General features: G+C 40.9%; 3 protein-coding genes across 4 annotated transcripts in view; 2 read left to right on the forward strand and 1 right to left on the reverse strand.

The window, feature by feature from the left end:
• Ctnnal1 (catenin (cadherin-associated protein), alpha-like 1) overlaps positions 1-7,209 on the forward strand; it is a 46,976-nt gene extending 39,767 nt beyond the window's left edge. Inside the window, exons 13-17 of the mRNA XM_013023230.1 lie at positions 1,383-1,499; positions 3,862-3,918; positions 4,059-4,172; positions 5,172-5,255; positions 6,368-7,209. Of these exons, the coding sequence (XP_012878684.1) occupies positions 1,383-1,499; positions 3,862-3,918; positions 4,059-4,172; positions 5,172-5,255; positions 6,368-6,433 (438 nt within the window). The 3' untranslated portion in view covers positions 6,434-7,209. The remainder of the gene's footprint in view (positions 1-1,382; positions 1,500-3,861; positions 3,919-4,058; positions 4,173-5,171; positions 5,256-6,367) is intronic.
• Positions 7,210-8,311: 1,102 nt separating this feature from the next.
• Fam206a (family with sequence similarity 206, member A) lies at positions 8,312-13,149 on the reverse strand. 2 transcript variants are annotated; one of them, XR_001175333.1, is made up of 7 exons: positions 12,833-13,149; positions 11,859-11,910; positions 10,481-10,610; positions 9,805-9,881; positions 9,622-9,691; positions 9,316-9,537; positions 8,312-8,614 (listed from the first exon to the last, which is right to left on the reverse strand). XR_001175333.1 is itself a non-coding variant. In XM_013023285.1 (6 exons), exons 1-6 carry the CDS (start codon positions 12,909-12,911, stop codon positions 9,400-9,402), a joined length of 546 nt encoding a protein of 181 aa, XP_012878739.1. In that variant the 5' UTR covers positions 12,912-13,149; the 3' UTR covers positions 9,206-9,399. The 2 variants fall into 2 exon arrangements, 1 of the variants encoding a protein (XP_012878739.1); XM_013023285.1 differs by lacking the exon at positions 8,312-8,614 and having other exon boundaries at positions 9,206-9,537.
• A 134-nt stretch (positions 13,150-13,283) lies between these two features.
• Positions 13,284-13,808, forward strand: part of Ikbkap (inhibitor of kappa light polypeptide gene enhancer in B-cells, kinase complex-associated protein) — a 51,534-nt gene continuing 51,009 nt past the window's right edge. Inside the window, exon 1 of the mRNA XM_013023282.1 lies at positions 13,284-13,464. The gene's annotated coding sequence lies outside the window, so the exon portion shown is untranslated. The remainder of the gene's footprint in view (positions 13,465-13,808) is intronic.

Raw genomic sequence — 13,808 nt, forward strand, 5'->3', positions numbered from 1 at the left:
CACCACATAAGCAAAAAGAAAAAAGCCAGAAGTGGTGCTGTGGCTCAAGTGGTAGAGCGCTAGCCTTGAGCTGAAGAGCTGAGGGACAGCGCCCAGCGACCAGACCCCCCCTCCCCCCAAAAACAAGACTTAGAAAACTAAAGGGCTGCCCCATGGAGGAGGGGTAGGGATTGCTAAAGTTCTGTGGAGCCAGAGCATGGTTATTGGACAGGAATAATGAAACAGGAAAGGAAAATGGATTTTCTGTAACACATAAATGCCTTGTTTCATTTATATGTCTTTTAATGATGTAATTACCTCTCTGTGGTCAAGTCTCAAGTTGTTTTTTTTCTGACCCACACTGTTTTTGTCTTCCCCCATAGTCTTTTACATTTTCCTTTACCCACCAGCCTCATCTAGGTACTTAATTCCAAGACTAGTTATTCCTGGCAACTTTATAACCTTTCCTCAGGCAATTGCTTAAGGTCATTGTAATAATGCAATATGTAATAATGTAAAATGTGGCTTTAAACAATTACTAATGTTTAAGCTCTTCTAGTGCATTGTGGTTAAAAAAATCAAACCTATCAGTGTCATATAGTCTTCAATATGATTTTTGTTTCCTGAGATAATTTGATCCTCTTGATAGTTTATCAAAGAACAGGAATGATTCCTTCATGTCTCATAGCTATTAAGGGGAAGACCTAGCTGCTACTTGAGTACACATCTTCTGACTTAGGTCTGCTCTATTGCTCTTGTTAATGAATTCTCCTATTTTCTTTGTTGTAATTTACTTTGCATTTTTTAGAGTTCTTAATTCATCTTGGTAGTTTTTAATCTAGTATCTCCCAATCTCCTAATTTGACTGGTACGGAAAGATTTATTATTATTTACATTAAAATTGAAACTTAAATAGTATGTCTATATAAAGCTGAACTGCTTAGTTCCTGCCAGAGTTGAAATTAGAATTAAAGGTGAGAATTTCCTGACTTTTGGTCTGATCTGTTTGCAGGACAAATAGAACTTTAATATAACTTGTCAGTTTAAAATTTCTTTTCATTATAAATGAACATAAGCTTTTTTGGGGGGTCATAGTACCAGGGCTTGAATTCAGGACCTCACTCCATTTGTTCATTAGTACTTTATCAATTGAGTCCATGTCCAGTCCCACAGTTTGCTGGTTAATTGAAGAGTTTCTTAGACTTTTCTGCCTTGATCCTCTAAATCTTACCTTCTGAGTAGCTAAGATTATAGGCATGAGCCACTAGTGCCTGGCTTAAACTTTAAGCGTGGAAAATAATAGTTAGCTACTATAACTGATATAAGAATATATCACAATAATATTAATCTTATTCATATTACTCATCATAATTTGGGCTCTGTTAATAAACAAAATGCTCTAGTTTTTGTTAAGCAACGAATTTCCAGGTAATAACTTTTTTAACATTTTTAATATTTCATTTTATTTTAGAGGGGAGGGGCCACTGAAAACTTCCCGTGATTTAGTTCATCACCTAGAGGTACGTTTTTGTTTTCATTGTATGCTAGTACTTTGTTAACAATAAGGGAGTTAAAAATGCCTCTTTTTGAGGCATTTCAGACTGAACCCAGGGCTTCATACACTGAACTTTATCTCCTACCCTTTTTCATTTTTGTTTATACTTATTTTTTTGTGCTGTTCCTGGGACTTAAACTCAGGGCCTAGGCGCTATCCCTAAGCTTTTGTGCTCAAGGCTAGTGTTTTACCTCTTTGAGCCACATCTGGGTTTTGGGAGCTCAATTGGAGATAAGAGTCTCATGGACTTTCTTTCCTGGGCTGGATTCCAACTACTATCCTCAGATCTTAGCCTCCTGAGTAGTTAGGATCACAGGTATGAACCACTAGTGCCCAGCTTCATTTTAATTTTGACAGATTTTGCTAAATTGACTAGGCTGGGCTAGAACTGGTTATCTTTCTACCTCCCAAGTAGCTAGGATTGTAAGCATGCATCATCATACCTATTCTTGTTATTCTAAGTGATTTATTCTATCATACGTGTATGCTCACTGTATACACACTGGAGTGTAATACAGAGTGCAGAAAATTAAAATTTAAAGAGCTTGCACTAATATTTTGTTTATCTTGCCAGAAAGAAATTTAAATATTATTGGGGTAATGCAGACTAGGCTAATAGACACAATAGTATGTTTTATGTTTTTCCAAGTAGGTGAAAATTTCCTGTAGACAGATACAAATCCCTTACATCTTCTAGAGTTCTAGTAAGACTTTCTGACCTCTTCACTGAATTGAATGGTATCAATTAAATGAGATGATACATAAGCTTCTGTCACATGCTAATGGATGATATTCAGTTATTCCTTCTTTCCATCCACATTCCTTCCATCCACATGATGACTCAGAACATGTAGGGAAAGACAGACATGTTACTTTTTGTCCTGTACGTTTAGTGGAACTCCATGTAGCCTATCTCTAGAAGATGAGTTCAACTTCTAGATAGAGACTTTAGATTGGCAAATGGGTCACAAAACTCCTTCCCTATTTTGTCCCGTGTTAGCCTGTTTTCCTGCATTTGAAATTTAGGAGTTTGTATCTCTTGATCACTGTTTTTTAGTCCTCTTTGGCATTCCTGTATGCTTCTGTAAGAACTGCTTCAGGACAAGGATTTCAACTGAAAGGAATAGCTGTCAAAATAGGATTACCGAAAGTGTTTTCGCAAGCTTTTCTATAAATGAGCTAATTCACTTAAATTCACCTATTCCACTCACTTTATTCCATGTGAGCTTATTCATCAAACTTACACCCTGTGTCTGGGCTTTGAACTCAGGGTTCTGTGCTTGCCAGGCAGTTGCTCTACTACTTGATCTCTATAACAGCCCTTTTTTGTTTTTCAAATATTTACTTATTTCACGTTTATTTTTTCAAAATATTTATTTTTCTCAGAGTTATGCCTGGCCTGCCTGGACTGTGATCCCTTGATTTATGTTTCCTGTGTAGATGGGATAAGGGGATGTCAGTTTTATTCCACTATGTGCAGCCAGAATTTTTTTTTAATTGTTTCAAATGAGGTCACACAGACTTTTTGCCTGAACTGCTATTGAACTATGATCCTTCCAGTGTCTTAAATAGTTAGGAATTTAGACACAGCTCCACCCCCCATACTGAATTTGCATGTACATTTAAATACAATGTCCTGAATATTCGTATCTGTTCAGTTTTCACTATTTAAGTGCATGGTGAATGGTGAAAATCAATATGAAAACAAGGAGAAATAATCTAATCCTCTCAAACTGCTTATGGAATGTGTATTCTTAGATGGAATTAGCAATGTTCTAACCTTTTGGACCTCATGTTCCAAGTTTCAGTCTTCCTGTTATAATTGGGAATTTTGGGTCTGGGAATGTGGCTCAGTGGTAGAGTGCTTGTCTACCATGCATGAAGCCCTGAGTTTGACTCCTCAGTACCACATAAACATAAAAAGCCAGAAGTGGTGCTGTGGCACTAGTTTGAGCTAAAGAGCTCAGGATCAGCACCCAGGCCAAGTTAAAGCCCCATGACTGGCAAAATAAAATAAACATAATTGGGAATTTTATGAGATCCTTGGAGAAACCTACAAACAATGAGTGGCTGAGTATCACAGGTCTGTAAGACTCTTCAGAATAATTGGAGGTTTCCGATATAGAGGAGCCTTCCTACTCTGGAAAATACCTCTGAATCCAGTTAATCTCTTGTGTTTACTTGCATAAGATACAACAACTCTTTAGGAGTTCTGCAGGATTTTAGTGTTCCATTATATGTTTTAAAGTATATAAAATTAACAAGTATATTCCTTGCTAATTATCCACTAAACATTAGTCTAAAATAGTGATATTCTCCTTTGCTAGGATTTTGCCACTGAGGGATTGAAGGTTACTGCAAGTGCACAAGCCTTTTCAAAACAGGTAATTTTGTCTACTTCCGTGGTCTTGTGGTGATACCTTGTATACCCACCTTGGGACTATATTATTAAGAGTTAAAGGACTTTAGATTTAAAAGATGGAATGTTGATGAAGTAGTTACAACTTCCTAAATTTCATTTCAGCTGAAAGATGATGACAAGCTTATGCTTCTCCTGGAAATAAACAAGCTAATTCCCCTGTGCCACCAGCTTCAGACAATGACTAAGACATCTGTGCAGAATAAAGTGTTTTTAAAGGTAAAAGATGGGGTGGATTATTTAGGTAAACATTTATAATACTAGTACACTCACTTTTTTAAGTGTTAATACTCACTGCAGGGTAATACATGTCCATTTTCATGACAACTGAATTATCCATGATTATCTTCTTTTTTGGGGGGGTAAGCCACCTTCCCAGCCCTGATTATCTTCTGGTATAACTGACCTCAGGAAGCAGCAGGTTCAGCAAATAAATGAGCCTGGTCATAGGATAATCCATAGTGCCATAGAGCCACTTTTAAGTCCTCACTTGTGAGTGGCACATACCCCTCTTGAGTCTAGTTTCCTACAATTTAACTGAGGAAATGTGGGCGTATGCCAACACGGCAGAGTGCTAAAATTGCACAGAGGGAAATTCAATGCAGGTATTTAGTGTTTGAAAATTCCTAGCTAGTTGTAGTAGTTGCTTTTCCTCTTGCTTTTCCTGGGGTTCCATAAAAAAGGCACGAGACTTGGATGGCCAGTCCTGTGTTGTGAGGTTTGCAATCAGCTTATGTCTTCTAATGTATGCCTTTTAAGACTTCTTAGAGTTCCACAATGGGGAAATTTTATCATGTTAAAACTAACTGATAGAAGGGGAAACAAAGGAGGAGGCTACAATGCTTGATAAGAAATGTACTCATTATCTTGCCCATGTAATTGTAACCCCTCTGTATTTTCACAATAAAAAATAAATTAAAAAAAAAACTGATAGGGCTGGGAAGGTGGCTCAGTGGTAGAGTGCTTGCCTTGCATGCCTGAGGCCCTGGGTTCCATTCCTCAGCACCACATAAGCAAAAGGAAAAAAGCCAGAAGTGGTGCTGTGGCTCAAGTGGTAGAGAGGTAGCCTTGAGCTGAAGAGCTGAGGGACAGCGCCCAGGCCCAGAGTTCAAGCCCCACAACTGGACCCCCCCAAAAAAAGACAAAAAACAAAAACTGATAATATTTTATGAAGGAATCGGTTTTAGAATGTGATTCTCATGTGTTCTGTCACTGTAGGTTGATAAATGTATTACGAAGACAAGATTTATGATGGCTCTCTTGGTCCAACTTCTCTCACTTTGCTATAAGCTGCTAAAGAAGGTGAGGTCATTTTCTATTTTCAACTGGCTTTTTAAAATATTAAAACTTTGGGCTGAAGGCATGGCTCAGTTAGTACAGTGCCTGACTACAAAAGGCAATACTGCTATCAGAAAAAGAAAAGAAAAATAATTAAGAAAAATATACTAAGTGAAGTAAGCCAGGCCCAAAGAAACATAGGTCCCATGGTATCCCTTATTTGCAATAACTAGTACATGTCTAGGACAAGCAAAAAGTCAACAGCTATGTACATATGACCTTATAAGATAATGTTAAGCGAAATGAACCCCAAGACAGGGACACAAGTGGTTTTTTCTTTCTTGCTATTGTTTTTAAGGTACTTATAATGCATTATGTGTTTCTTTTGTATGTTCTTCCCCCATGGTATAACCCCTATTTTCACTGTTTCTTATTCTGATGGCCTGCATCTTGTATATACATTTTATAATTTGGAGAGGGGAAGGGAAATAACAAAATGCTTAAATAAGGATACAGGTTGACCCGTTGTAACAATGAGATGTACAAGACACTATGTTGAAAACGAACTTTACAATTTGGGGAGGGGGAGGAGTAAGGGAGGTGGGAAGGGCAAGGATGGTAGGGGAAAACAAAGGAGGAGATAACAATGCTCGATAGGAAATGTACTCTACCTTACTCATGTAACTGTAACCCCTATGCACAGTATTTTTACAATAAAAAAATGGAAAAAAAATTAAAACTTTGGGCTGAAGGTATGTCTCAATTAGTACAGTACCTGACTACAAAAGGCAATACTGCTATCAGCAAAAGAAAAATAATTAAGGAAAATAATAGTTAGCAAAGGTGGCATACGCTGGTAATTCTCACTACTTGGGAGGCTGAGATCTAAGGACTGCAGTTCAAAGCCAGACCAGGCAGAAGTTCATGATTCTTATCTGCAGCAAAAAGCCAGAACTGGAGGTGTGGCTCAAATGGTAGAATGCCAGTCCTGAGCGGAAAAGCCAGCAAGAGTTCAAGGTCTTGAGTTCAAGCTCCAGAATTGGCACAAAAAGAAAAAAAAGAAATGGATAGTATTTAATCTCTCCCCCCCTTTTTTTCCTTTAAAGTAAAACACTAATTATCTCAATTCTTTTCAGTTTCAGATTGAAAATAACAATTGGGTCTCGGTGACCAATAAAGATGCCATGGACAGTAAAACTTGAGAAACTTTTGGTCCAGATTCCTGGGATTCTATGTGGCAAAGATGAAATGTCTAAAAAAGATGTTCCTTTATACTTTCAGAAATTCATCCTTCCTATAAAGAAAATACTGGAATCTTTTATTTTTTTGGTCTTCAGATTGTGACACTTTCTGACAACTAATTAGTGCCAAGGTGTTTGCTAGAATTCTAACTGCAATGCAATTTTAAAATGGGGCTTTGCACTAGTAATGTTCTTTAAAAGCTAAACCAAATATTCCAACTGTCTTAATGACATTTGAATCCAAAGAAGCTATTTTGAATATATGCTGAACTTTGACATTTATGCTTTGTTTTCTTTATTTAAGCTTATCATCTAGAACACTATTTCATCAGAAAATGTACAGTGGTCTGGGGGAACACAGGGTTTTTTCATCCCTCAGAGGATGCCCTGTCACAGACCATCCATGGTAATAGCAAGGCTGTTTTCTAACATGTGTCACATAAAAGGATCATCTGTGCATCCCTCCTCTACTCTCAATAACAAGTTAATGGAAACTCCACAGAATCTTCAGTAAACTTCTGGAAGTAACTGTCTTTGGGTTCTAGTATAGCTGGCCAATCTGCCCTAATAGGGCTTCCTACTGGCTTAAAAAGGTTGTGAACCATCCTCAGAATGGCAGATTAAAAAGGAAGAACTTTGGAACTGAGGCACTGTTTATTCTGTATACTCATACATTGTATTTTATATATATGGCATTGCAATGTGCATTAACAAATAAATGTCTTTGGTATTTTTAATTTTAGCATTTAAACTTGTTCTGTTTGTGGAATAGGGTTTTGACTAAAGAATCTGGCTCTGAAGTTTTCTCATGATTTAGTATGGTATCTTTGTTGTGGAGTACTGTCATATTAGTGTCAGTATCCCAATATTTTGAAAACAGTTGCTAAGTTGGTAAGATGTTCTGATGACCTTTATATGGGTAAGCCAACATAAAATGTTCACACAAAATCCTGAAGGAACGATTATTGATTAGTCAAGAACTAAAGTGTAATTAGCCAATATTTCACTGAAGAAAATTTTTGCTGTAGCCCTTAGTGTACTCAGCTTGATAGCCTTTAAAAAGTACTTCTAATTCCAGAGACCCATGGCTCATCCCTGTAATCTAACCTACTCAGAAAGCTGAGACCTAGAGGATCATGGTTTGAAACCACCCTGGGCAAGAAAAGTCTCTCCATATCCATTCAATTAATGAACAAAATGCCAGACTGGAGATGTGGCTCAAGTTGCAGAAGTGTCAGCCATGAGTAGGAAAGAAAGAAAATGGAGCAAATGGGCAGCTCTGAGACCAGGCCTCAGTACTGGCATAAGAACACAAAACAAACCCAAAAATCTCTTTTATTAAGTCATTAAGAATGTATTTTTATTTTGTGAAACTGAAGTACTCTTATAAATCATCGCTATAGTAGTGGAAGTATATTTAAAATACATATGTAGTTTTAATAGCTTTAGTATCATCACTGTATTAAGTCTTTTTTTCTCCTTTTAAAAATTTTTGCTGGTATCAAGGCTTGAAGTCAGGGCCTTGTTTTGGAGATGGGAGTCTCACTGACAGACTAGCTTTGACTCCTGATTGTTTAAGTCTCAGCATCTGAGTAGCTAGTGGCTCACCAGTGTGAGCCACTGGTGCCTGACTTGTATGAAGTCTCTAAGAAACACTGTGCTGCTCTTAGTGAGAACCTACAGCTGTGTGATTTTATTTCTAGGATAGCACTATCATTGTAGAGACTCACAGTTATCTTCTACATCATGTCCTGAAAATTACAAAGTTGTCGGGAACTACAAATAATTATTTACAAAATACTCTTTTTATACACCTAAAAAGAATAGTGTCTTAGTTTTTCCTAAATTTAATGATGTGAATGTCTTTGTTCAATTCCAGCCCCTCTGAATAAAATGTTCCCAGTGAAGTCTTTATTAGATATATCTAAAGATAACTGAAACTAAAAGGTGTGAGACTAGTGATTGCAATGTATTTGCAAGAACCTGTTTAATAGTGCATTCTAACAGTTTTACTTGCTAGCAAAGTCCTTTGTACTTTTCAAAGCCTTTTCTTGTCTCTCATCTAAGTCAGAGGAAGGCCATTTCAATGGAGTAAGGAGAGTACATTTGCTTAAGTAAGTACATCTGCTTCTTCCTTCCAACCTAAAAGAGGGAAAAGTGGTAAGACAAGAGTTTTCAGTAGTGTCACATAAGCAGATGAGGTAAGAAAAGCCAAAACATCAAACCGATGGAAAACTGACCCTAACACAGTAAGTGGCCAGGCACCAGTGGCTTATGCCTATAGTTCTAGCTACTCAGGAGGCTGAGATCTGAGGATTGCAATTCAAGGTCAGCCCAGTCAGGAAAGTCTTATCCAATTAAGCCCCAGAACAGTAGGAAGTAGAGCTGTGGCTCTGGGGTAAAGCATCCAGGCCCTGAGCTTACACCCCAGGATGGACACATGGACAAAAGGATAGATGGACACACAGACACAGACATGGACACGGACACACACGCACGCACGCACGCACGCGCCCACACACACACACTACCAGCACCATCAACAACAAAAATAGTATGTCAAAATTTAGTATTTACTTCCAGAGTACAAATATGATGGATAAATTATTCTTTCTTGGCTACTTAAACTTTTCTGTCAAAGAGTTTAGTTTGGTTTTAATTTTTTAAAAAGTCCTTGTTTACCAGTTACTAAAACCAAGAAAACAGAGAGAGTAGATAAGGATGGCAGATTTGGGAGCTTGGAGACCAAAGGGATGCAAGGCTTGTTATGTGTAATCAAAGGAGGAAGACAATGTTAACTGAAGGATTAGCCAGTCCTCGAAAAAGGCTGGAGCATGTCTCACAGTTACTGCTTCTCCTTCAGTGCACTGATAAGGTTGGCCAGGTAAGGTTATGAATCTTCCATCACTTCTACTCCATTTCAGTCCTCAAGATGTAGCTGTTGTGGCATCCATTCGTTTTCCCACAATTTCATCATACTGTTTTTGTGTCAATAAACCTTCTGTTATGCTTTTACTTTCTTCAAATTTGGGCAATACAACTGCAATGTAGCCTTCAGTGGAAGGCTGGAAAGAAAACAATATTTAGTACTGTCAAATTATTTTTTAAAAATATATTTTAAAAAGTAGGGATCATGCACTCCTTTTTACCTTTTCTTGAAGAATAGATGGCTTATGGAGAATGTTTTCATTTACTTCCATCAAACGTCCTCTAATACAGCTGTTTAAAACAATTTTATTTTTTGAGAAAAGAATAACAATGTTTCCCAGGAAGTTTTCCTGGAAAAAACCATAATGAACATAGATATCTGAAGTTAAGACACAATTACTCACCTAGATATGGTATATTCTTCCCCATCTGAGCAGTAAATTTTACACAGAGGTGCAAGTTCTGTTAAAAACTGTGCTCCCTAGGCAATGAAAAGAGAGATGTTAATTAAACAATGTATATTCCTACTTCCTTTTTGTTTTTGTTAGTTTTTCTCAGTTGTGGGGCTTGAACTCTGAGCCTGGGTGCTGTCCCTCAGCTCTTCAGCTCAAGGCTAGCAATCTACCACTTGAGCCACGATGCTACTTCCAGTTTTCTGGTGGTTTATTAGAGATAAGAGTCTCACTGACTTTCCTGCCTGGGCTGGCTTTGAACTGTGATCCCCAGATCTCAGCCTCCTGAGTAGCTAGGATTATGGGTGTGAGCCACCAGCTTACTATAATACCTTTTTAGAACTTGAGTTAGTGGTTTAGTAAATCCAGAACAAACGAGCCACCGAGTTGTCCTTTCAAAGGCTTACCTTCTACCTCCTCTATTCTGGGGATAACAGGAATGGCAGTACAGAGCCTAATATAATAGACATTATACCTAATGAAAGACTTTCTTTATCCTGTGAGAATTTCTGTTAAAAATACTTAAATCAGCACCTTAAACTTCCAGTGATGGTATGCTGACCATACATTTACTGGACCCCAAGGCTGACTAGTTCTACCATATCACCACAGAATTACAGGAACATACCCGCTTGAATTTCCCAGAAACCTTGTTCTGAAGTCTGCTACAGTTGGTACTGATCTGATAGGAAATACTTTGTATTGTTTTTCCACTTTGAAGAACTGGATGAGAAGCAGCCAATGTGATGACACATATTCTACAAGGAGAAAATATGGATTCTGTATTACTGTTTGTAATAACTCTTTGTCCTATTAGAATTCCTATTGGTACTGAACTGGTACTTGTTTTGTCAAGCTATAATCTCTTTTTGTTTGGCTAATATTGGAGCCTAATAGTAATATAAGGAATGTAATCTTAGAAGAGGAGAAAGATTGGAGTTTCTTTCAAGAAAAGGGAAGAGTAACAGAAGTCTTTTTTTTGGGGGGGGGGGAATCCGGTTGTGGTGCCTGAACTCTGGGCATGGCATGGACGCTGTCCCTCAGCTCTTCAGCTCAAGGCTAGTGCTCTATCACCTGAGTCACAACGCCACTTCCGGGTTTTTTTTTTTTTTGCTTACGTGGTGCTGAGGAATCGAACCCAGGGCCTCATGCATGCAAGGCAAGAGCTCTACCACTCAGCCACCTTCCCAGCCCAACAGAAATCTTTAGATAGCACTGAAGTGGAAGAGAGTGAAGTAAGGCATGCCTGTATATAGGAAACTATGACCCTTTCCCTGGGTGAGCTCTAGCAGTTCAGTTGTTAGGCACAGGTTAACTACATTAGGTAGCAGGTTAACTGAGGATATGGTCCTCTACTTAGATTTTTTTTTTTTTGCGTGACTAGGCCCTGGAAGACTCAGTTCTGCCAACAAACTATTATAATAATAACACTATTTAGCACAGTGAAGATCATATGCATGTGTGTATGTATATATGTATGTATATGCACTCATATATACAGGGCCAGAAAAATGCTCTACTATTGGAGCCACATCCCCCACATGTTTTGCTTTGTTTTTCTGCCTGTCCTGGACTTGAACTCAGGGTCTGGGCTCTGTCCTTGATCTTTTTGCTCAAGGCTCATGCTGTACCACTTGAGTCACAGAAGTAACTTCTGGATTATTCTGAGTAGATTATTGGAGATAAGAGTCTCATGGAGGTTTCTACCTGCCTGGATCAGCTTCTGAAATGTGATCTTCAGATCTTAGGCTCCTGAGTAGCTTATTCCCCCCACCCCCCACCCCCCAGTACACCGACAAGGTCTTATGCTTTGGGCTGGGCTGGCCTCAGACCATGTAGTTCCTACCTCAGTCTCCCAAGTAGCTGGGATTACAGACCTGTGCCAGCATGCCCAACCAGCAGTGGCAAATAATATAATTTTTTATCTAATAAGTTTTTGTTCAACTTAGAACTCAGCGTGTAAGAAGAAATAAGTTTTTGGTAATTAAAAATATTTGGTTACCTACCGGTTAGAGTGCTGTAGGATACAGTGGTCTTCACAAGGTTTTCCTTTGACATCTTTACGAAGAATAAATAGATTATTGTCTGAGGAATCAGTATTTATTACTACTTGTTACTTTCTGGGGCTCATGGGGATAATTATGAAGATGAGATTCAGGCTCATCATTGGTGTCCCTTTTTTACAAATATGTAAAGGCTTCTGATAAAGAATTTCAATGGAACTGACCCAGACAGATTAATTCAATGGTAAGGTGATCAAGCACTTGCTCCATCATGCTTATCTTCACTTTAAGATCACATTCTTTAAAATATAGTGGCATACTTTTGATAGGTGGCTTCCAGGATTGTCCTGATGTTAGCACGGTAAAAGTACCACGTTCCAGAAAACCCCAGTCCTGCGTGAACCAGGGCAGATGGTTATCCTAAATCAGGCCCACAGCTACTATGGTTGTATGTGTGTGCGTGCGTGCATGCGTGTGGGTTACACAGAACAAATGGGAGGAAGTGGAGGTTAGAGTCCCTAAAGATGTCCTTGTCACTAGTATTTACTGAGTACACGAAACAACACATGCACAAGGCAGACAGACAACAGCCTGTGGATTTTTCCTTAAGCAGAACTCCGTGCCGTCTATCCTGCTGCCTCTTCCGGCTCCGATCACTTTTAGTAACTGGTCATTCTTCAGCCCGGAGCCCTCGAACCCTTCCAGGCCCTCAAGGTCCTTTGCCATCTGGCCCCAGCTATCCTACCTCGGGGCTTCGATTTAGCCTACTCGTTTTCCCGCACGCAACCCGCACCGTGCTGTCTATGCGCAGAATGGGCCCTGCTGCAGGTCTGCCTTTCCACTCCACAAATGTCATTCCCACCCCTCCACATCCGGGTTCTTCTGAGGTGGGGCGGGGAGAGGTAAGCGCCGGAAAGTGCGCTCCGTGGCTGGCGTACGGTCAAACTCGGCAGGGATGGCCGACACGGCACACTCACCGGCTTTGTACCAGCGAGTGAAGTAACGATCCACCAGCGACGGTATCTCAGGCTCAGCAGTCACCGGCTCGGTAGCCATGGCGACCGCCCCGGGAACCCAAGCACTTCCGTCCGCAGGCCCAGACCAGACTACGTCCTTCCGGCGCGCTCGGTAGGGTGATGCGCACGCGCCCGCTGCCCCTGGCTCCGCCCACCTCTGCCTAATTACAGTGCGGGCGGTCTGAAGTCAAATTGGGTATCCATAGAGTCTCCAGAAGGACGGAGAGACAGAGCAGGGCAGTTAACTCAGCCCTCCCTTCTACCGCGCTTTTGCTGAGACTGCCAACAAGGCCATAACCGAGTGACGCAGGGGCCGTCCCTTCCTCTCCCCGCCCCCCGCCAGGGCACGCCCCTTACGCTGCATGACGTCACGCCCGCGCCGCCCGGGCCCGTGCGTCTCCGCCGTGCCGTCTGCTTGCGGAGCTGCGCTCCAGCCTCGGGCCTTCGCGTCTCTACCCCTGAGGCCCCGGCGCAGGTTCCGAGAGACCTGGGTGCGATCGGGGCTGGGGTCTGGAGGCCGGTGGCGCGAAGCGGGAGCGGCGAGGGCGTACGCGTCGCGATTCGGGGGAGCCTCACCTCAGAGCGCCGCGCAGGTGAGCACGCGAGGGCCGCTGGACGCCGGCCCTGCTCGGCCCGCCTCGGGTGGCGGGGTCCGAGGCGGGGTGGGGACCTCCTCTTCCTTGGAGCCTTCGCCTCTTCGGTCACCGGTCGCTGTGTGGTCCGTGCTGCTCCCGGGAAATCGCTTGCAGTAGATGCGATAACCGCGGAGAGAGAATCCGCCTCCGGGGGAAGAGGTGGTGGTTTAGGTGCTCTCCTGCATCCGGGGAAGTTTTCCCGGAGACGGTGACGTCTCCTGTGTTTTCACCCGTGTGTGGTGTTAACGTCGCTTTCTCTCCTGGCTGTGATTAGATGGACAGAAGTCATAGACTGGATCCCA

The sequence above is a fragment of the Dipodomys ordii genome, unplaced genomic scaffold (genome assembly GCF_000151885.1).
Source record: "Dipodomys ordii isolate 6190 unplaced genomic scaffold, Dord_2.0 Scaffold67, whole genome shotgun sequence".
Lineage (NCBI taxonomy): Eukaryota > Metazoa > Chordata > Mammalia > Rodentia > Heteromyidae > Dipodomys > Dipodomys ordii.